This window comes from Plectropomus leopardus, chromosome 4 (genome assembly GCF_008729295.1).
Source record: "Plectropomus leopardus isolate mb chromosome 4, YSFRI_Pleo_2.0, whole genome shotgun sequence".
NCBI classification, from domain to species: Eukaryota; Metazoa; Chordata; class Actinopteri; order Perciformes; family Serranidae; genus Plectropomus; species Plectropomus leopardus.
The window spans coordinates 5,912,944-5,937,218 of NC_056466.1; the positions used below are offsets into that span (position 1 = coordinate 5,912,944).

Genomic DNA, 24,275 nt, shown 5'->3' on the forward strand with positions numbered 1-24,275 from the left:
GGCCTAATATTCTTAGTACAGGGTTTATGCAGTCTGCTTGAGGGTCTTGAAGTACTTGAATTGGACACTCAGAAATGTAAGTCCTGGAATGTCTTAAAAATCAGACACTTTTTTAACCTGGTCCTTTAAAATGTACTTGAATAAATTGTTCAATAAAATAAATTATTTTGTGAAAAGTATGATATATATTTTTTGAACCAGGAAATAAAAACAGCCTTGGTTACATTGATTTGCTCATGCTAAATGCCAGTCTGTCAGTAAACACCAGTAAATAGTCGGGACCAGGATGTCTTCCTCACATGAAAAGCACTCTCACCAGAGAAGCGTCAGCTGTTAGCACGAGTTTGGAGTTATAACTCAGCAGTTAATCAATAATAATTTGATTTGAGGCCCTGACAGCATACTCGCTCCCTTTATGAATGTGCACTATTATTTTCCTGCAACATATGGTTGTGAAGAAAACAATGTCACCCTTGAAAATTAAAATGAGTGAAAAAGTACTTAAAAATCCTCGAATTAGAGCTGGCCTTTCTGTGCCAACCCTGGAGGTTATATTTAGCTTGTTTTTGTTTTGCTGTGACACATTCTCTTACCATTTTTGTTCTTTTCATTAAAGTCTCTCCTGAACGGAGGTGTTGAAGGTCAGTGCAGGTTTTGTGCTGTCAAAGGAAAAACTGCAGTCTGATTTAAGTCTGTGTGCTTTAAGAAAAACCAGGTGCATTGACCCCTTCAGATCTCTATGACATTTCAAAGGAAATAACTAATCTAGGATGTCTACATTCATGATTACTGTCATCTGACTTCACCCAAATGCTAAAACATATTTGCTTGGGTGTCTGTAAGCCAATCACAGTGTTCCACATCATCTAAAGTGAACTTCAGTAAAATCACACTTTTTGTCAACAAGCAAGACCCATGCAAGGTGGATTCTGATAGATTAAGTTCTTATTTTATGTTTGAATTGTTTATAAAGTAAAAATGAGACTTTATATTGTTTATATATGTCAATATATCTTTCATATGAAAGATTTATAACTTTTATTTAGGATTTTTTCCCCAAAAAGGCTGCAGCCTCGTCTTTAGAAGAAAATGTAAGCGTCTCTGTAAACCAAGCATTACATTTGTATGTTTCATATGTAGTATGTGAGTGTTTTTTAACTGACATGGTATTTGATTTGACTTTGTCTTCAGGAGGTCCTGGACTACATGAGTCTGTGTGGAGGAGCAGGTGGACCCTAACGCAGGAGACTGCAGGTAACAGGAACTTACATAAGTCACTTCATATTCAAACAGCAGAAAAAAGCAAAACTATAAAACATAAACATAACATAACATAAAACATTTTTTAGCAGCACATCGTATTGCAGCATTTGAGCCAGGCCACCTAGGTGTCCTTCCTGGAACCATCTGCTTTTCCAGCATTTTTTGTGCCACTAATTGTCGATATTTCAAACCAAAAATACCCTTTTCCCAACTGGAATCCTGTTTTTTTTCTGTTTAACCCGAACCACACTTACACCACAGGTTTGTTGAGAAACCTTATCTTTCAACTTATTTGCCTCAAAATAACATGCAAGTGTTTTTCTGGTAATTGGGTTGAAATCTGTCCCTTCAAATGAATATAAAAAAATAACACATAATATATTATTTTAATTAAAGAATGCTAATTATAAATAAGTGCATTTAGAAATCCATCATTACAATATTTAGTTCTTTAAAAATTAGGTTCTGAGCGCATTAAATAAGAAGTGTGCAGATCAAAGAAATGACAAAAGGCTCTTCTGAGGCAAGTTTGTTTTAATTAACACTCGCAACATAATTTAAAGAAAATCTATAGAAAACAGATTATTGACTCAAAAGCATTCAGCGACAGAAAGAAAGGGGATGATTATGCTTCTCCTTGACGGTGTATTAACCTGTCATCTGTATCTTCCTGCTCATCAGGCGAGATAATCAAAGTCCAGTATTTGCTCACTGGGGCAAACGTAAGATATACAACTCGCCATTCATTTGTTCCACATTTGATCAAGCAACATTCAATATATTTTATGAACAATGCACTAAATAAGGCTACTAATGTATTTCAATAGTGTTCCCATAGAGTTCTCAGTAAACAGGATGGGCAAAAAAAGTTTGACGGTGTTTGATGAGTTGGGTTTTTTTGAGCACTGCATGGGAACCTCGTGCTGGGATTTCAGATGCGACTTCTAGCTTCCAGCTTCTCAAGCATCGACTCTTAACACACATTTTTCTTGTTAATCTCATAAAACTGTTCTGTCTCCAATCATGTACCGGCTGAAGCAAAAACAGTGGCCTAAAATATTAAACAGAGGCCATTAAGACTGTCCAGTTCAAACAAAGACAAAGTCATAAACTTCACTTGAATCAAAATCTCATTGACATTAGCTTACTGCGTGGTAAAGTGAGGCCTAATGATTTGACAGACGATAAAAGACTGACTGCTCTGGTTGTCTTTATTGCAGTAACAAGGATGGTCTTGGCCAAGAACAAAAACTACTAAGACCACAGGCCATTTGTTTTTGTTTCTAAGTATTATTTTTTATTGCCCTGCCATAACGCCCTGAATCTGTAGACATTTTGATGTTTCCAGATGTGTTAGGGATGAATTTGCATGAAGTTTTAGTCAAACTGGAGAAGAGACACAGCCACCAAACCACACAGAATAAACAAGGCATAAACATCAACCGTCTGAAAGCTGTTTTATCCTGGAATACACAGCACCTTTACTGGGATCACTGGTTTTTACATCTGAGGCTGGACACTGCACAGGATGGAGGAGGAGGAGGAGGAGGAGGAGGACGAGGAGGAAAGGGGGGGGGGGGTGTTTCTTGTAGAGAAAAAGTTAAATGCTTTGAGTAGGAATACTACAACTGTCACACAGAGGATATGAAGGAACGAGAAGATGGACTTAGAACGAGGCAGCAGAAATCTGTACCTCTCTAACAATATAGCAGATTATGTGTGTGTGTGTGTGATTTCATCAGCTCCCCTTCAACAGGGGCGTGTCTTGCTGTCGCAGTGCTCTGCTTTGGATGACGGACTGAGGACTGGGTGGATCGACATGAGGCCGTTGCTGCAGGGTTTGAGGCTGGTTCAGGGGGAGCTCAGAGGAGGTGAGTTCAGATTGTAAAGGTGTGGTCTGTAGGAGGGAGAGGGGACGTCCTGCAGGGGTGGGAGATCACTTATTTGGGGGTTTGTAGGGTTCCAGAAGTTGCTTAGAGAACGTGTTCACCTTGTCGGCACCTCGAACTTCATGGGGCAGCAGTGGTAGCTTGACTATGTGGAAATCTTCGTAAAGGTCCTCCATCTATGGGGAGAAAACTACAATGAGGACGACTCTACTGCTGTATTCACTGTCACAATTTTAAAAAGAAAAGAAAAAACAGACTCGTACCTGGTCTAAATACTTGGACTGAATTTTATGGCGGGCTTCACACATTTTGCACGGCCTCTCTGAGTCAGGGAAAACAAGTTGGTTGACGATGATGTTGTGCGTGTCGATGCGGCACTTGGCTAGCTCCTGGATCAGCCGCTCCGTCTCATAGAGGGAGAGGAACTCGGCGATACACACACAGATGAAGGTGGTTTGTTCCTGATGGATGTGAGGGACAAAAAAGAAGCGTTACTACACATTTACAGAAAGCATTAAATATCGTCGTGGCACACTGTCCCTATTGGCTGTCAGGCTCGGTGGGTTGGGCTTACCTAGGTGTCCAGCCTGTGTTAATTTGAAGGGGAAGTCAAAGTAATTAAGAGAGACAATTTGGACCAGGTGGGGGAGCGCAAGCTTCAAGTTACTGTCTGCCTGTTTAATGTCAACAAATGTAATGTAATATCAGCTGAGCCCTGGAAACGCTCAACTAGTGTTTAAATTTCATTACCGACAGAATATCTTTGTAAAATCAATATGGAAACAAACAGCACAATGAAGCTGCAATCAGAGTACAAGATGCATTAGAAGAAGGCTGTCTGCATAATGCCTGAAGCAGTCTACTCAGTCTATTATATGAGAAAAGCTGTGACCTTATTTTTTTTCAATGAAAAATCTAAACATTTAACAGCGCACTGACATTTCAAACTGTGTCGTCAATACTCTTGTCATTGTCTCCCTCACCCACTGTAGAGTAGTGGAAGAGGTTCAGAGGTCACAACAGCACACATACGTACACATGCAACACAGTCACATTGTATGGATGCGCACAGTGAAGAGATGTCTGTATGTCCACAGTGATACACAGCAACGGCCATAACCAAGGAGAAAGTTTTCAGTGTCTCTGCTAAATCCCAAAATACTACATTTATCTGGCAATACTGAAAATGCATAATTTCTTTCACCCAAAAAGTCACTGAGCCTCTGCATGCAGATACAGTAACACAATGAAAAAGCACAGTTTGAAAAGCCAGGATTGCATAAAGCAAAAACTCAAACAGCCACTCTAAAGGGAAAACTTTGTGTCAACAACAGCTACTAACTGCATTCAGCCGAAGTACTTCAGTAACATTGCATTTATTTACTGTAAAATTGTGTTGACATATTAAACTGCAGTTCACTTTTCAACACTTAATGTTGCTGTTATCTCCGTTAGCCGTTATCCGTTAGCTGCAGGTTGCTAACAGCTAACTCTGTCCTGTGAGATGGGGGTGCAGTTAGTGTCGAGCCCTGGCCAGCTGGTGAGACGTACAGTTTGCTGATTTTGTCAAATATTGAACTTACAGGATCTTTGAACTGCTCACTGACTGAGCGGATGACTGGCAGGGTCTCCTCGAGCTTAGAAGCCAGCTGGTCTGCGTTCATGTCGCCCAGACCGAGCATGTTGCACATCTGCAAACAGTGAGAGAGAAATAGAGAAGATATAGATGCATGCTTGGCTATGTTTGGAGTTTTTATTGACATCTAAACTTACAGTCTGTGAGTGAATGGATGTGCTCGTCCCTCCTCACCTGGGAGATGAAAGGGCTGATCTGGTTCTTTATCTGCATGAGGCGGCCCAGACCACGCTCCACGATGGTGGGGAAGTTGAGCAGCCGCAGCGTGTGACCAGTGGGGGCCGTGTCAAAGACCACCACTGAGAAGTTCATTCCTTTGACTAACCTGGTAGACGGGAGTGCTGAGTTAGTAAAACACTGGCTCTGTTTTTTTATTCACTCAGTCATGCGCCACGTCGTCTTACCTCATGACCTCGGCGTAGCTCATGGCCTCGTCAATGCCAGGGAAGGCGCTCATGGCCTCCTGCATCATCTTCTTACCCATACTGAGCATGTTGTCCTCCTCGAAGAACTCATCGGGCAGCTCGGCCACACCCAGGCTCGGGTCGATCTCCTTCACTCACACAAACACAAATAATTAGCACATTACAAACCGAGAGCCTGGCGTAAGTGAAAATGGTTTTGGGGCCTCCAGCAATTTATTTGGTTACACAACGATGGTTTATGCTCAAGATGAGACATAAAACTGAAAATCTCATGACGCTGATGAGATAGTGACCTAAGATGAACTAAATTTAATTTTCCATTAACAGCATAAATAGACCTCTTTGTTCACAAATGCAGCTATGTTTCTTGTCAGACTATTTTCAAGAGACTTTTGAAATGCTTCAAAAAGTTAAACGTGAATTCACATTTTTACGTATTACAGTAGGAAAAGTACAGGTGCAAACATCATCATTTATAATCACTGAATAGTATTTAGCTGCGTCAGTTTCAGGGCTCTGGAATTATGCACACTGCCATGACTTACCATCACGCTTAACCAGATCAGAGCCCTCATTAATACTACTAACGTGAGCGAGTGATTATTATGCAAACTGTAGACGATTTAACTTACTCTTTTGCATACATGTGCCAAAACACTTGGACTTGGATCTGCTTGACTGATTGAAAAATGAAAATCTGCTGTGAAAATTAAGTTAACTGTTAAGAGATTCTGGCTCACTGTTTTTTTGAAAAAAAAAAAAAAAAGAAAGAAATTCTCACATCGGAATTGAGCCGAAACAAATGTGAAAAACTGTAAATATCCGAGAGGTGAATGTCCATAAGTGTGCATGTTGGCACACTTACTAATACAATTAAATGGTGCAGAGACACCTATTGATGTTATTTATACCTGTGCTTTTTTCTGCCACGACAAGTCAAAATGCCTGATGTGAGAAATGCCTTTTGAACTTGTGAAAGCAATCTCAGCTCAACTATTTTATGTTAAAATAAAAAAAAAAAAACCAACAGGCACTTTTTTACTTCAAACTCTGCCTGCAGCATCTTCTTGTGCACAGGTGCTCTCGGTCTTCTTTTTGCAGTGCGACTTACCATTGCAAAGAGGTTGTCATAGCCCTTGACCTTAGTAGGCACCTTTGAGAACTTCTGGTCAAAAGCATCAGAGATGTTATGAGCGGGGTCAGTGGAGATGATGAGGACACTCTCCCTGACGGCAGCCAGCTGGACAGCCAAACTGCAGCTAGAAAAATGAGAGTAAGCAAAGGGATCAGTTTCACAGGGCTTCGGTTGCTTAATGTGTGTAATTATCTGAAAACACTACATCAGCTGTCAAAAAAACGGCAAACCAACATTATCAACCAGACAAAACTATCATATTATTTGGGTTTGTGGGCATTACCTAGCACTTACTTCTTAGATGTTGCTTCTTTCTGCATTTGATATCATGTCTTTTAATATTGTGGGCATTACTCAATGGCTTCAACGTTAGCTTAGGGACTGTGCTTTATTTATTAGAGTAGGGAAGTGGCTGGGGTGTTTATTATTATCACTGACATTGTTATTATTATTATTCGATATCATGACCCTCCGTGGAGCAACAAATATTGTTCCTTAAGTCTCCCTGAGTGACTGGGGTAAATGCACGACTCTCTGCCATAAATAACAACATTTCTCAGTTTTTGGTGATGATAAATTAGAGGTGGGAATAACCAGATGGGCTCCACGATACGGTTTTATCATATGCTTTGGTCACAATATGATATTATTGCCATTGGCTGAGCATTGAGACAACATTCATTCATTATGTTTTTTAAAACTGTAAATTATGTCCGTAAATGACAACTTTGTCGACATCTGTTATATTTAATAAGCTAAAGTTTTAAAGTTTAAAGTTTCTCATATCAGTTATTGCAGCAAAATGTATCTAGTGGAATGAAAATGCAGTTCAGTTTATTTTTGTTTAGTGGGCAATCAAATATTTCATTTGTAATGCAATAGTAAGTATTTATATAATTTTAAAAAATCAATATTTGCCATTTGTGTATTAGTATACTATTAATACACAAAATATTGTTACACTAAGCTGTAGCAATATTTTTTCTACACCCCCTATGAAAAATGGTGTCATTTTGGAGATTTTTTAAATAAAGGTTCTGGGATACTGAGGGTATTTAAATGAATACAAATTCAACCATTTACAGGTGAATCTCCCTCCTCTAAGCCAAATCAAAAACACAACTCCCGCTTTAGTGCTTAAAAAATATCTTTAGTGCCGCCACTCTCATAAATAACGAACAGTCCCTAAAAGAGGCAGCAGCATTTGTGCAGACCTGACAGCTAAAGCTAGCTAGCTCGAGTGTAATCATTACCAAAGAGTAGCTAGTTATCCATTGGTTTAATTGGGAGCTAACATAAACACAAAGTTACCCGCTGTAAAAAATGCAAAGCGGATGTAAACAAGCAGGCTGTCGGTGTGATCCTGCACTGTGACTGTCAAAAGTTTCTAAAAAATAAAAACGTTAACGTGTCAGCTGGCTAACATTAGCTGGTGACAGTGCTTGACAGCATTCAACAACCCGGCGATTTGACAGCTAGCGTCACGTTAGCCTGAGTGACTTTAACTGTTACGGTCATGATGTTTCAACTCCATCGCGTCTTGAGCTTGTAAACTATCGCTAATTGGACTCGCGTTGTGGAAAAACAGCTGAATCGTAAATGAAAAATGATCCACGTCAAGATATCGCGGTGGCTAATCTAAGCTAACGTTAGCTGTGTTAGCTCGAGCCGTAGCGTGAGTCATTATGAGGAAGCTAGCGAGCGTTTCCCTCCAGCTTACCTACATGTGGTTTTGCCAACACCACCTTTTCCACCCACAAATATCCACTTCAGAGATTTCTGCTCGATGATGTTCTTCAGTGTCGGTTCTAACGGCTCCACATCAGGCGCATCTTCAAACTCGTCTTCCAAGAAGCTGCCATCTTGTCTGTGTACACTGTAACGGTCAGCTCCGGGGGGATGAACCCACGCTGCTGCCTTCACTGCTGCACGGACAAAACGCAGCCACGTTATGTCTGTGCAAGTTGTATAAATATAGAAATATTACATAAAATATTTTAAAAAAATAAAAAATAAATATATTTCTTCTTCTTCTTCTTCTTCTTCTTCTTCTTCTTCTTCTTCTTCTTCTTCTTATTATTATTATTATTATTATTATTATTATTATTATATTATTTAAATAAGTAATTTCATGATTTTCTTTCATGTCAAACACTTTTTACGATTTTTTATGTTTTGAAAAATTTACTTCTATTACACCAGCTTCCCATGTATTAAACCAAGCGACCCTTTAGCATCCAATTTTCCATCTTTATTTGAGTGTATCCTATTATCATAAAGATAAAAGACAACCATTTCTGTTTCAAAAAAATATTTTTTTATCACACTCTCAGACTGGCCCAAAAGACATGCAAAAGACCTCACCTAGGAATGCATGATAATATCAGCAGATATTGACCAGCATGCTTATTTTTGCCAATACTGTATCGCAAACCGAGATATTTTTTTTTAAATTGACAAGTAAATGTACAAAACATCAACCTTAAGTTGAAGTATGTTTCTATTCTTGCAGAATAAATGCGCAAAGCAATGTATTTTATGTCTCCATCTGCTGGTGGACCGTCACCATAAGAGTTTGCATGATATCAATTTCATTAAACTACTGAAGAGACTTTAAGAGCACTAAAATTAGATGAGGATAAAAGTTGATATATCGATATTGGTTATTGGCCAAATGAGTTGTTATATATCGGCATTTCAGATAGCCAACATCGTGCATCCCTAGCCCCACCACATCTCCTATACAGAAGCAAGACATGGACTTTGTGGTGGTGTTTTGTGAGTTTTTTTTGTCTTTGTTGTAATTTTGTTTATTTTTTGGTGATTTTGTCTTTGTGATTGTTTGTCTCCTTTTTGTAGTTATTTTGTTACAGTTCCTTTGCATCTCTTTGTGGTCATCTTGACTGTCTTCGTGGTTGGTATGTTGTTCATTTTGCATTTGAGGTGAAGGGAGACCCCCTAACACTTTGGGCCCTTGGGCTTGTGCCTGGTAGGCTCATTTAGTAACCCATGAGGACAGGATGGATATTCTTTTTGGGTTGACATTTTTTAGTTTCTTTGATTAAAACAGGAATAATTGTTATGTCGCAGTCTATGTAAAGCAAAGGTAATTGTAAAATCGTTGTGAAAAAATGCAGTTACTGACACTAGACATGTAGCCGACTTTGGAAGAGGCAAGCTTGTGACCAAAAAAATGCACATTTTAAAATCCTGATTGGATGGAGAGCGTAAACAGTACTTTATTGTGATTTAGAAGTTTAACTTTGCAGTTTGCTGTCATAAAGCAACAAACGGGACTTTGGTGTGGCAGCTGTGCCTCACAAGATAAAGCAGGTTGTCCAGTAGGATTTAGATCTGTGGTTCGATCCCTGGCTCCCACAGTACAGTGTCCGCCTGTTGAAGTACTCTGCAGCAAGATAATGAACCTGATACTACCTACTGCTGTAGGTGTGTGAATGTTTAACTGAGAAGCAGATGGTACTTTGTACAGTTTGATATCTCCTCGGTCACCAGTGTATGAGCGTGTGTGTAAATGTGTGAATGTGGCATGTAGTGCAAAAGCCCCTTGAGTTGACAACTGGAATGGCGCTGTGCAAATACAAGTACATTTAACAATGAAGTACTGTCGCTGAATAAACTGACAGTTAAATAAGTCAACAATCCATCAGGAGAAAATTTTTTATTCAATTCTGCTTCAAGCCAGTACACACATCTGCTACTGGGTGATTAAAGCAGCTAAGATTAGGAAAATTGGGTTAACACAATTTGATTCAGTCAATAAACAAATCAATGACAGAAATACATTTGCATATAAAAACCCTTCTGAGGATGAGGAGAATCATTCATTTACATGAACATGTGCATGCTGTGACCACAGGATAAGGCACTTGTCTCCACAAACACCTTTTCGTCACTTCACCTGTCCCCATCTCAGTGCTGCCATCAGCTTTAATCCTTTTAGACCCATCACTTCCCTCTCCGACTTCCTGACAGTGCCACGCCAGAATCTTAATCTGACTTGTCTGAGCTCGCACACACTCCATCCCATCAGGAAAGGAACAGCTTCGCCCTCCGTCTGATCTTTCACAATCCGTCTGCCGCAGCCAACGTGGCCAGAAAGCAGGACCCAGATCCACCCACCGGTAGCTTAATCCACAAGTGGCAGAGCGCACTAACCTGTCTCTGACTGAACTGGCAACATGTGAGGGCAAAGAAGCAAGGTCCAGATCTGCAGCTTCCTTTACCAGCTTCTGGCGATGGTTCGCTGCAGCATCTCTCAGCTCAGGAGAAGCACTCAGGTCGAACTTCTTTCCTGGTGTAGTTGGCTAATTTTACAGGCAAAGGTTGACCATCACCGTGACCCTGAGAGGCTTCAGACGGCTGCTCTATGGACATCCAAAATGGGTCAAAGGAGGATCCCAGAAGACGCAGAGGCGAGACGGGCGGCAATGTTTGGTTTAGGCAGGTAGTGGTAGTCCTCAGCGTTTGTCAGCAGGGTGTACGGGCGGACTGGCTGCGAGTAGGACGGTAGACTGGCTCTCAGCTGAAGAAACGGTAAATCCCAGCCTGTGTCCTCCTCGCCTTGAGTCACATTCGGAAGCTGGATCTGGCTTGAAAATGTTTGAAGGAAAAGATGCAGATCCACATAGAATGACAGAGAGAGAAATCCAGCAGAGATGGACGCCCCAGTTGAACGGTCTGGGCATGGTTGTAGGTGTGGATGGTACAAGAGAGGAATGAGAAATTGTTCCTTGTTTTCTGTGCACCTGTTCAGTCATTGGCTCTCCTCTGAGTGCTTCAGGGACTCTGTGTACCTACACCAGACGTCCTTGAGCTTGAACAATAACATACTGAAATCAGTGCCTTAAAAGACAAACAAAACATTATTGAGTGCTGCCACATCTTAAATAAGCTCTGATGTTTTGGCTAACTTCAATGCAAACATACAGGACACGTGAGAAATTTGGTTTCATGCATTAATTACCAGAAATACTACATGTGTAACAGACTCCCGTGTGTGATAAATTCAAGTAAATGATCCGTCATCAAAGAGACATTTGTATGAGATCAAAAAGCAGTTCCACAATACATATTCACAGCAAGCATGTTACAGAAAATAGAAGAATCATTTGACCTCGATTCAGTGGATCTGTGTCAGCCACCTCAGACTTCTTGAAAAATAACAACTCTCCCACACAAAGACTTGCTCTTAGATCAGTTATAAAATGAGCCTCAGGGTAAATCCCCCTCATGGCAGCTTAGATAATGACACAGTAGAAACTGTTTAAAAAGAGGACAGATGCAACATGTTTGCAGGACAATTACCCCTTTTTATTCTCCTCTACACAAAATCAGCTGTCTGGGTCAAAGGCACATGATGGCGTTATATCAAATATATTTTTTTTTACTTTGTACTTAACTGTAAACACTTGCTCTAATATATTTTTGTTTACATGAACATTATAAGAATACATTACATAAATACAGTCGCATAAAGTTATTTATACTTACATAAAGATTACAAACAGCAGGAATTATTGAAGGAATTACTGCAGTTATGCAATGAGTTGATTAGGCAGCAGCTCTGTAGTGTCAGGTTGTATTGTGTGTGTGATTTCAGAAAAAAACCTGACTTAAACGGAAACTTCAGTATTTTTGAACCTGGATGCTATAATGTTATGTTTTTGTGTCTTAGTGACAAATGAAGACAGCAATTTTTGATGTTCGTCCAGTATTGAGAGAGAGCGCTGCAGCTTTAGGGAGCATATCTGGCTGCAATATAATACCTACAGAGAGGAGAGCGGCTCAGAGACAGTCCTTCAGTGCTGCGTTTAACTTGTGTGGCAGCGACAGTTTGCTGATTTTTCTTGTTAGGTTCTGAATTTTAGCCAATTTACATCCCTACTCTTTATAGATTTTTATTTCTTTGCAAATACTCAAGTAATCTAGAATTTATTGCAAGAACTCGAATATGGAAGTTACTTAAAATAGGACTTTTAATTGATGTTAATTGATTGTGCAAAACTGCCCGTGGCGGTTATTACCAGTTTCAAAAATTGTTGTTTCTATCAGTCACTTAGACACAAAAACATGAAAAAATAGGGTCCAGGTTAAAAAAAAAACCCAACAAAGTCTCCCTTCAACACAGTATGTGTGTGATTGTAGGTAGATTTTAATATGCTGGCGTGTATATGTCGACTTTTACATCCACCCACGTCTCTCGTTTGTCCACAAACTCAAAGTGAAAAAAGGTTGGTCATGTGATCTGTCCTGTTGCCGGGTAGATTGTGGCGGCGGTCTGGACGTGGAGGGCGGCACGCTGCGAACTGCCTGGCTGCTTTGGTCTGACGCCTTCGCCCGATCTTCCAGAAACTTATCAAAATCTGAAATGCACAGTTGTAGTTAGAGGTGTGTGTGTGTGTGTGGTGTGTGTGTGTGTGTGTGTGTGTGTGTGTGTGTGTGTGTGTGTGTGTGTGTGTACGCATGAAACACATAAACATACATACGTTAAAGTGGCAGCAATGGATCAGAGTTAAAACATACCTTCACTGGACACTCCCTCGCTAACTGAAGACTGGTCTTGCTGCATTTCCAAACACAAAGAGTAAACATCAGATCATCCTATATCACTTCTAATATTTTCATTTTAAAAGAACACTCCTTATAAAAAGGCATTCGTTCTCTTACCATATCACACGATAACCACTTGTCAACATCATTCTGCTGAGAGTTTTTCGTTGTAGGCATCTGAGAGGAAAATCAGCGTGTTTTAGCTCTATCTGCACAATTAACACTATACCCAGTGCTTTTATTTCAGAGGAAACTATTTTGTTCAAATTAATTTCAGTGTCACAGTGGTATACATACCCCTCCTGTGACCTGCAACCTGGTATCCAGAGCTCCAGCAAGGCCCTCTACAGCTCCAGGGTCCTCGTACCTGACACTAGAGACAGGATGTATCATGATGCTGTGATGCAATGTAGATAATCAGTCGCACTTTTCTTAAAACAGAATGGAAAATCGAAAAACTATTTGCTCCTTCTCCAAAGTGTCTAGTCACATTATGAAAGCAGTTTCTCATTCTTTTGTACAAATGCTTTCACGCATCGATGAAATGACTGTGTACATTATTTTCTGCTATTTATCACGTTGATCAAAATCTATTCTACTGCTTCTGTGTTGAACAGTTTCACCTCCCAAAAGGCATTTATTCATTACATAAATCATTATATGCACAACGGCAAACCAGTTTTTTGTCAAGCATACATTCAATACATACTATTAGATTTTTTTTTGTAAATGTGTCCTGAATGGCACAGCATTGTCTGTCTTTTACTTCTTGTTGGGAAAAGAGCATTTTGTTTGTGATGCAGTTAAAAAATGTTTTAAAAAGGAATAGAAAATTGCAAATCTGTGTTCCTTTTGTGGCATCATGTACTGTGAGCACAAAATTTAATTGTAGATCATTTCATGAGAGGCTTAGTGGCAAAAGTATGGCTTCAGGCTTATAACTCAGATTGTAATTTAACCAAAGTAAACTCAAACATTTTTAATTCAGTTATAGCCCGCATTAATATTTAAACGTAGTTACAGATCGCAGATATCTGGAAGGTAGATCCAGTTAAGACTTCCACAGGTGATGAGGCACTTTCATCACTCACAGTCACGGCTGCACACAACACATGCAGTGAGAACACCTGTCGCGATGCGGTGCGAGTCTCTCTGTTAGCACCACTCACCTTTTCCTCTGCTCAGCCAGGGAGCTGCCTCTCGTCTGGGCAAACATGTCAAACTCTTCCTCCTCTTCTGCAACACAGACGGTTAACTCATGAACTCACAACTGAATACAAAACAATGTCCTTCAGCTTGGTATCGAAATTCCTGCAGCAATATATCGCTGCTGTCGGGCGCAAACCTTCTGTCTCCAAAATTGCTATTTTTTGGGGGAATTAGAAAAAAAATGCTGTTTTTTAAAGGATCCAGTGGAGATGGGAGGTTTAGTAACAAGCTTTTTTAAATACATTACTGGTTTAGAAATGGTAAAATCCACTGATAGATGTAGAGGGGGACCAATAGAATTATTTTAGGAAAAAAAAATAAAATAGTGAAATGTGGAGATAAGAGGTTTGCGCCCGACAACCACAATATATTTGTGATATAAAAACCATTAATGCTAATACAATACATTTTTCTGTTTTTATACCAAAATGTTATTTGTCATTTATAAAATAGCATGATTATTTGTGAATTCTGAATTTACACCTATAGTAACTTTCACAAACATCATATGCTCCTTTATATTTGATTTCCTCCCGTTTCCTAAGTTGACATAATAGCCATGGCGATGTTATTGTGCTAGTCCCTCCTCATGTGATGCCAGCCACAACATCCTGTTTTCTACCAAAAAAACACCAAATTGCAAAAGCATGACTTTGCCGTCAGTCATAAGTTTCAGTCATATGTATGGATTTGGTGCTACAAAAGAATGCATACATGGAGCAAAAGATACACAAAGTTTACTTACTGCGGTTGGCTGATTGTTGCTGATTGGCTTGAGTGCTGACTGCTGGTTGGCTGGTTGTTGTGATGACGGCAGGTGGTTGAGCGTTGAAGACTCGGGGCTGAGGTCAATGAGGCTCGGGCTCGTGGTAGAGCTCTGAGGGCACAACACAGTGAGTTAGGGCGGTGCCAAATAGTTTAAAGATTCATTTATAATGTTGACATTTGATTCTTAAATCAACTTTCAAATTGCTGTGCACCTTTTTTCCAAGTTCTTTCTTTCTGTTTAAATTCAGTTCTTCTGCATAGTTGTAAATAAAGATTTTAATATTATTAGCATTTTCCTATTTGTAAAATTAGATTCCAGTGGTGGCTGCAAACCATGGTTTCCAACTTGTATGATCAAAAATATTTTCAATAACTCCAGAGTGTTGAAACGTCCAAAAGTCAAAATTCATTGAAAAAATGATACATTTAATCATTTCAAAAGTTCTCAACATGTTTTTATCTCCTGAAATATTCTGCTTCAATCCATATTTGTTGACGCCGTTAGCCATTTGCTCTCCGCTTGCTGCACACAAAGGGAGGCATGCACCTAGTATATTAAAACCAGAAATCACATATATTTATTAAAAAGTTAACATGATGAAACAGGACTTACTCACTTCATAATAATATATCACTTTATTGAGTTGTTTACAAGGATTTTTTTGTTTTTTGAGTGATGATGTCATATGACAGCAGGCTGGCAAAGTTTAGTCCAAAAACCTCAATAGAAGATTTGAGGGTAAAAAAATGACACTGGTGCAGCTTTACAGTGGTTTAGATTTCAAGTACATTTTTATAGCAAAAATGAGGAGGAGCAATTCATTTTCTTACCTGTTGAGTATTTGGAATTTGTGCCTTGTTCAGTCTGTCAAACCTAAAACACAGTTAAAGTAGAAAAAGTATGAAATTAGCCATAAAAAAGATACATACAGCACCCTTAAAACTACATTTCCTAAAGACATAATCCAGTAGCACACCTCTCATAGCGGATGAAGGCGTTGTTGAGGTCATCGTTGACCACTAGCAGCTCCTCAATAAAGCCTTCATCCATCAGCTGGGGGATGAGCTCCACCACTCGAGTCTGCATGCTCTTACACATCGAGTACAGCTGCTGCTTGGACAGAGCACGAGAGAGACATTAATTCATTATCATCACTAATGCCATGGAGTCACAGAAATGCAGCGCAGTTGTACGAGCAACTTCAGCAAATTAGACCAAAGAGGAAAAGGGTTATAAAGTGAAGTAAAACAAATTGTAAATCAGTATTTCTCCATGTTCTACAAATACTTTCCATGTAAGATAAATGAACGTAAGACACACCACGGCGTGCTTTTAAATCTGATCAACAAAATACAGAGATGTGGAATATGAAGCACGTCTCGCAAAATTTCTCATGCTTTGTAGCAAGTATGATCATAGAAGAATGCAGCACCATTAATACTCTCAATATATATGTCATCTCACAAGTAATTCCTAAATAATGTTGAAATGATGAGGCGAATAGGGGGGAGGACTTTGATGCAGTGTAAACAATGCTGTAGAAAATTCACACACACACACACACACACACACACACACACACACACACACACACCTGTAGCAGTTCTGTGTCATCCTGCTGGCTCTGTCCAGGTATTAACTCATTCAGCATTTCTGACATCACAGTGAGATTTCCCTTCACCAGCGCCAGCTCACTGCGCAGCTTTTGTTCCTGGATGAGAAACAATTTTTACAAAGTCAACAATAATACAACATTTATTCTATAGTATTTTTGTGCTAAGATTAGTGCGACAAATTGCTGTTATACTGTATGGAGGCAAATTTGGCAATAGAAAAAGCCTGTAACTCCTCTAATAAAGTTATCTTTTGTTAGGTGTAATTTGACATCATAGCAGGAAAAGCATGTGGATTAACAGTTGTAAAGGTGAGGTAGGCTCAAATCTGGAAAAAAAACGTACAAAAAAACACAACTTGAGAGCACACCTTCCTCCGACAGCGCTCTCCTCTCTTCCTCTCTCTCCCCTCAGTCTCTTCTTGCCCAACATTACATGTCCAGCATCTTGCCTTATTTGTCCTCTGATTTCAATTTTATCCTAACTCTACCCCAGTATCTTCTCACTTGTGTTTAATAGGACTGAACTGAAGTTATTATTATTATTATTATTATTATGTGCCCTGGAAGGCTCAGTACACACCTGATTTTGAATGCAGTTACTAAATTTAAGTCTATGTTTATGGAGTACCTGTTCTGCAGAGAGGGAGGCTGATCCCTCACTGGACTGGACTGGAGGTGAGGTATTCTGAGTGGGAACACTGGAGGGTGCTTGTGGTTGTGACTGCTGCGTGGGAGCAGAGGCAGGGGTCGTCTCAGAGGTCCCGTTTTCTGGAATACTCTGCTCGATGAACAGAGGTTACAGGTCACAGTCACATTTCTTTACATGCGTTTGACTCAGTGAGGTATTTAAACTCTGTAGGCAGTCTCACCCTGTTTGGAGTGTGGATGGGGGACAGAGCATCCAGATCTGTCATGGGGAACTCCAGACCACGTCTCCTCAGGTCATCGTAGACATACACCACCCCCGCTAGAGAGGGATTGCTACGAAACGCATCAGCCCATGACTGTGGATGGGAGGGAGAGCGTATGCTGAAATATAATCAGAATCACTGACTGCAACATAAGTGCTTCATACCGCAGTCTACTGGCCTAATACGAGGAGACAAGGAAACAACAGAAAAGGATTTGTCCTTCACCATTTACAAGCCAGACGTTATCTGATGTTGTTGTTCCTGCTGGTCTCTATGACACAAAACGAAGAAGCACAGGAATGTGTGGAGATATTTAAATCACAAAGAACACTAAAGATAACGTTACTGAACACGTCTGTAGCCATAATATGATCCAACTTTAGTAAACTTTAAAAGCTGCGGGATGTCAACACACCACTGAAATATCTCTCAATTCTGGTGAGGGAAAAAAACACAGAAAGCTAAAAAAGAATTCCAAAAACAGCATAAAGGTCAGTGCAGATTGGAGCTAAAGAGATTGATGAAAAACTGATGTGCGACAGTTTTAATCACCAATTAATTGGTTGCATTTTTAATGTTATAAATTCTTTGGTTTCAGACAAATGTAAATATTTGTTCCTGCTTTGGCAGAATATTGGATACCTTTGGGTTTAGAACTGCTAGTCAGGCAAAACCTAAATGTGTTGGGGACATTTTTTTTTACTATTTTCTGATTTTTATAAACATGGTCAGTGGAATACAAGTAACAGCGTTATGCATTTAAAAAAAGAAATATGAGTAACTGTAGTCTGCTAAAGTTTAACATCAGTGATATTCTGAATATAGTTAACGTCTTTAAAAATAGAGTACTTGAAGGGATAACGTTATATGTTTGATTTACTCTAACACCGTGTCTTAACTGAATGTGGTGTGAATGAGCGTCACTTTGATTGCATTATTTTCTATAAGAATGTTTTAACTGGCCGTAAGCAGTGCTCCGCTGCCGTTTTGTGCCTGTCGCCTCTGCAATTATTTAAGAACAGTTGATTCATGAAGTTGAAATTAGTTAAATATACAAAAAAATCCTCTTTTCACAACAAAATCCTTTATAAGGTGGCAGCTGGCTGGAGGTAGATCAGGGAGCAGAGCGTTTCTGGTAAATGATCATCGCTAATAACAACCTACTTGTTGTTGGCTATATTGTATGTCATTCCCAGTAAACATCACAATATAAACCTGTACATATGTGGAAAGATAGCAAGTATTCGTCCGTCTTTTAAGTGGGCCGCAGGTTAGGTGCCGTACAGCTGCCAAATGACAATGGCAGAGCAGATGCACAGCCAGCACACTGCTGTGTGTTTTTTGGCATGGAAACATAATACTAAGACAAGCACGCTGGGCAAGATGATTTTGGAGTATTCCCAAAAGTATTTTAAGGCATGCATCTATTCATCTGTAGTGGAATATGATTTAAAAGTAACCCTCCCAGTACCAAACACCATTAATCAATTATTTAGGAAAATAACCAGCAGATTAAGCGATAAGGGAAATACTCTCCTCAGGGTTCAAGGTTAATTTACTGTCATTGTCATGTAGTTACACAATGAAACACAGCTTCAGTCCCTTTATGCTCGAAAAAAACAACAAAAACAGTAGTGCAGTTTTTAAATTTGCATCGGGAGGGAAGTGAATGCCCTCTGTGGGAGCATCATGTTACCTGTATGAGGCTGAGCACCCTGTCGTGGAGGGCGGTGGGAGGGTTGTATTTAGGCAGAATGGAGCGGACCAAAACTCCTTCAACAAACTCCTGTGACGCCACCAGGATGTGGAAGCGCTGGCCACAGTTCTTCACACAGGCCTCGAGAACCTGCGTGAAAGAGGACAATACAGGAAACAGAGTAAATGGCATTAAATCTATAAAAGTCAAGTTTCTCCAAATGAAAACTTTTTTAGTTTTTGGGGGGCTTTTATGGCCTTTATTTAATCGGACAGCATGAGGGATGACAGGAAATGGGGGTGGGAGAGAGTGAGGATGACATGCAGCAAAGGGCGGCCGGCTGGACTCGACCCTGGGACTGCTGCCACAAGGACTCATAACCTCCTGGTGTCCCGCAAATTAAAACTTTTACTGACATTTTCTCAGTGCGCACACTAAGACTTCAGTGATGATTTAACCTCCTGTGTAAACAAAGAAACTGACACCATTACATCTAGGCCACCAGCCAACCAGGATAAGGGTCATTCTGGCCTTAAAATTACACTCTCGCACCTTTCAATCCCCAGCTCATAAAACAATGAATCAAACTTTCACATACGATCACGATTACTCACAGTGAGCGCCAACATGACCTCTCTGAAGTTCTTGGTTCCAACAATTCTTTTCTTTATAGCTTTGACTGCATCTTTGGGCCTGAGAGAAAAAAAAATGGATATATATGAATGAAAATAAGAGAAAAAGGTTCACAAACAAAATGAAGCATTGCCATTGCATAAACACACAGTTTATTAGAGGAACAGTGTGTAAGATTTAGGAGTATTTCATGGCATCTAGCAGTGAGGATTACAGACTGCAACCAGCTGAAACTTCTCCAGGTCCTTCAGTGTTTATTGTTCAGGTTTTTACCAGGAGCTGAAATACCCAAAGAGGTCTCTTCCTCTCCAAAACAAACGGATTTAGTGATTTAAGCTGGTAGAAACACTGTCTAACACAGGTTCATGTTAAAAATGTGTGTTTTCTAATGCTGTTCGTTGCAGAGGGCTGCTAGCTGTAGTCCAAAAAACGAATTGCTTCATCTAGAGCCAGTGTTTGGTTTGTCCATCCTGGGCTACTGTAGAAATATGGCAGTGCAACATAGGGACAAATACCCGATCACTATGTAGATATAAACAGCTCATTCTAAGGTCACAAAAACACAACAATTCTCATTTTTAGGTGATTATTCACTGAAGAAAACATATTTTGCTTATATATCCCCCTAAATCTTAAAGGTAGACATTAAAGGTAGTTTTGTTTGAGGCTCACCTCTATAAAGAGAGAAATAAAGTCACTCTGAGGCACAAAATCTAAAAACTTTCATGCATTTAGTGTAAATATCTAAATTCTACAAACACATTACAGTAACATTCCTCATAACATTACAAACTCACTGCATGACAAACTCTGAGACTGGCCTCAAACATAAGTAGGTCATACAGTCACAAGCAGTTGCACTGAAATACAAAATAAACAACAAAACCATACAGGAAGTGACACCGTAAAAGCCATACAAAAATAAAACCTGGAGTCCTACACATGAGACAGTGCACATATTAGACAGCTTAGACAATGTGCACCAGATAGAGACAGTTTGTAGCTTCCTGATGAAACCGTGTTACTTTTGTGACAACTTTACCCCTCGTCTGTCTCGTTGATGATGTCACATATCTCCATGTTAAGTCCCCAGTCCTCCGACTGCAGAGAGCCGCTGGTCGCTCGCTCTGTCAACAGGGAGGGAATCAGGTGAAGCTGCAGTTTTACAGTAATACCAGGAGAATACGTTCTTTCACTGCGTATACTTCTTTGTACCTCATAGCTGCTGTAACATTGTGAATTTCCCCACCGTGGGGCTAATAATGGATTATCTTATCTTATCTTATATCACAACTAGTGCAAGATAATAAAACGTGATGCAGGTCGTATTGAGCCGGTCTTTTGAGCTTTATTTCGGAAATGTATTCCTTGGGATAAAATGTGTGGCATGATCTACATTAATAAAATATGATGTGAAATGATAAAATTGTCATACAATAAATATTATATGTGCCCACTCTTGGATACTGTAATGACTGTGTCTGTCTGTTGCTTGGTGCTGAGCAGACAGTGTGCAGTTGGATTTTAAAACTTCTTTTTTCGCTGAAAACAGCTGTCTGCTGACATCAAAAATGAAGTTATGAAAGCAGTGAACCAAATTGTTAAAGTTGTGGGCCAGAAAACAATAACCTAAAATGCTGTGTAGGGCTGCGGGGAGTTGTGGAGTCTGGTGATAATTCTCTGTGGGTTCATCACTACAAGAGACACAGTCATGTGATCCATTATTTATAGGTTTTAAACAGGCTGTTGTGTCGCATGCATGCATGACCAAGCCTGATGAAATCATCAGGGTTGTTTTTCAGACTCGCTCTGGAGCCACATAAGACATTAACAGTTTTCTTTTCACAGACTGAGTAATACTTTCGACTGGTAAACCATAATCTGCATGTGTAAAATTGGGTTTATAAAATCTGCTTGTTGGGGACTCTTAAAGTCATTTTTGGTCCCTTTGAGATCATTTTGTGGTCATTTTGTGTGTCTGTGAGGTCGTTTTTGTCTCCTGATAGGGATTTTTTTTTGTCTTTTTGTAGTAATTTCATGTCTCTTTGCAGGAGTTTTAAGTCCCTCTGGGCTCATTTTGTGCCTCTTTGAGGTTATTTTATCTCTCTGTAGTCATTTTCTTTTATGCTTTTGGGCCCCTAGCCCTGAATCCAGTAGGCCTGTTCAGTAATTCATGACTGACAGCATAAGCAAACAAACCCAAAACTGTCATCATATAATGATTCTGATTGGTTGGAGGAAATACCTGCAACCGCCCTATAAAGAGGAGCACAGACAAAACAATCAAAAACTGCAATCTCTGATGAGAAGTTAGTAGTATCTGTTTAAATGAGATTTATTTTACTCTAACAAGCTGATTTAGAAAACTGGTTTTCTCTAACGTATTTTCTACCAAACTATTTAGCAATCAAAGCCAGCTCTCTTTGCACTCCACCCCTCACAGGCTCCTCATAAGTCTCTAAATCTCCTTCATTCCTTTCCACCAACCCCACACACTTCTTCAAACCTTTCTCAATCCCTTTTTACTCCCGTCCCTGCTTGCATCCACTCCCTCCCTCCACTTCATGTGACTGTCAGCTGCTTCTGTGCTCATTGGCCTCAGAAGGAGCTGAAGCCGTCTATGACATTTATGTGTGAGAAAGTGAGTGGATGAGATAAGAGGAAGGAAGGCTTGAGATGAGTGTGCAGCAGTTTCTCACTAACGTCATAACTGTCCTGATTACACATCTTTCCTGGCATCTGCAGCTCTGTTATGAATACTTTTGGTTTTCCAGTGGTCTGAGAAAAAGAAGACGCCTGTTGCCTTTTTGAGGAAATCCTGCCGTTTTAAAGGGTTTCGTGACTTGTGGACGAATATCAGTCACAGTTGTGCAAAAGTTGTGAAACTGAAATTTAGACGAAACACATCAGTCATTGAGGAAGTGAGAGGAAACGCAAAGCGCCTCCCTGATTCGCCAAATTAGTTGTCACTTAACTGAAAAAGACCAATCACACGAAAGATAGAGGGAATTTAACCCCGCCCCTTTGCGTCATTGGCTCAGACTTCTTTTCATGTTTCTGTCAAATTTGGAGATTATTAATGAACATTTTAGAGCAGGAAACTAAAATGAAAAGTGTTATTACGTTGTTTTACAGACCTGTGAGTGCGGTTATGGAAATCCCTAAACATGTTATTGACTGCGTTAATTAAACGATGTCAAATTAAATCCGGCTCCTCGCATAAACCCCAATAACGTTACTTTCAACAGCGACTTACCGATCCTCTGACCGACAGGCGTTGAAAACGGGTTTCCTATCAGAAACTCCATCGTCTCCCCGAGTGAAAACATCCTGGAAAATTACAAGCGTCCCCTCCAACTATGTCAAAGACTTTCGGTAACTCCTGAGCTGCAAACGGCGGCGTTTCCTTTAGCTTTCGGTGTCTGCAGCAGCTTCAGAGGTGCAAGGGCTCTCCGAGAGGTCACGTGAAAACACACACAGCCAGGAAACAGCAGCAGACATCAACACAGAGCCGGACATCAGACCGGTGCATCACACTTTCTAACAGTGCTGTCTGAAAATTTCCCCGGTCCGTTGACTGGTAAACTCTGAGGGCTTGAGAGACAATTTTTTTTTTTAATGTAGGCCTATAAAGGTAGCTCAGTGCAAATCCGGGACCACAACCATTCAGTGGTGGAAGCATGGGCGTACTACTAGACAGTGGGCCCCTGGGCACAGATTTGCAAAAGGCCCCACCACCTCACCTATACAGGAGCAAGACACACAGACTGTGTTTTTGTTTGTTTGTTTTTTGTCTCTTTGTGGTAATTTTGTGTCTCCTTCTGGAAGGTTTGTCTCTCTGTAATCTTTTGGTTTTCTTGCAGAGGTTTTGTGTCTCTTTGTAGTCATGTTGTGTCTCATTGTGGATGTTTTGTGTCTCTTTGTCATTTTGTGTCTCCTTGTGGAAGGTTTGTCTCTCTGTGGTCATTTTGTCTTCTTGTGGAAGTTTTGTGTCTCATTGTAGTAATTTTGTGTCTCCTTGTTGATGTTTTGTGCCTTTGTGTAGTCATTTTATTCCTCCTTTGAGGTAATTTTGTGTCTCTGTAGTCATTTTGAGTCTCCTTGTGGAAGGTTTGTGTCTCTCTGTAGTCATTTTGTGTCTCTGTAGTCATTTTGAGTCTCCTTGTGGAAGGTTTGTGTCTCTTTGTAGTAATTTTGTGTCACGTGTTCCTCTCAACGTGTTTCCAAATTTAAACTATTCTCCACACTTTTATTTAATCTATTCCTCTTTTAACAGATCAGTTTAAATGCACTTAATCTAGTAAAAGTAGGTTATAATGTTCCCCTCTGAGGTGTGGTAAAGGACAAAATGTTTTAGTATTTAATAACATAAAACTTTTTAAAAATGCTTCAAAAGTGAGTAAGTTTCACCTGTCAGCTGCTGGTTTATGGTGTAACAGCGTTCTCTAGTGAACTTTAGTTTGAACTACAAGCAGATACAAACAAATTAAAACATACATATACATGTTTTTTTTCCTCTAATTT

The 24,275-nt window shown here is 39.9% G+C and overlaps 2 protein-coding genes and 1 pseudogene across 2 annotated transcripts; all 3 read right to left on the bottom strand.

The window, feature by feature from the left end:
- Nucleotides 1–1,779: 1,779 nt before the first annotated feature.
- get3 (guided entry of tail-anchored proteins factor 3, ATPase) lies at nucleotides 1,780–9,502 on the bottom strand. The gene is made up of 8 exons (XM_042484429.1): nucleotides 9,490–9,502; nucleotides 8,069–8,273; nucleotides 6,325–6,472; nucleotides 5,193–5,341; nucleotides 4,963–5,113; nucleotides 4,736–4,843; nucleotides 3,416–3,613; nucleotides 1,780–3,328 (listed from the first exon to the last, which is right to left on the bottom strand). Exons 1-8 carry the CDS (start codon nucleotides 9,500–9,502, stop codon nucleotides 3,200–3,202), a joined length of 1,101 nt encoding a protein of 366 aa, XP_042340363.1. The 3' UTR covers nucleotides 1,780–3,199.
- A 621-nt stretch (nucleotides 9,503–10,123) lies between these two features.
- Nucleotides 10,124–11,883, bottom strand: LOC121942331 (annotated as a pseudogene).
- A 230-nt stretch (nucleotides 11,884–12,113) lies between these two features.
- On the bottom strand, nucleotides 12,114–23,205 carry LOC121942332 (target of Myb protein 1-like). The gene is given in 16 exon segments (XM_042485508.1): nucleotides 12,114–12,731; nucleotides 12,892–12,931; nucleotides 13,036–13,095; nucleotides 13,216–13,291; nucleotides 14,088–14,154; nucleotides 14,873–14,947; nucleotides 14,950–15,004; nucleotides 15,727–15,769; nucleotides 15,873–16,006; nucleotides 16,491–16,607; nucleotides 17,140–17,289; nucleotides 17,381–17,515; nucleotides 19,119–19,268; nucleotides 19,733–19,811; nucleotides 20,794–20,878; nucleotides 23,008–23,205. Coding segments are annotated over 16 exon segments (1,521 nt in total). The 5' UTR covers nucleotides 23,081–23,205; the 3' UTR covers nucleotides 12,114–12,549.
- Nucleotides 23,206–24,275: the final 1,070 nt, after the last annotated feature.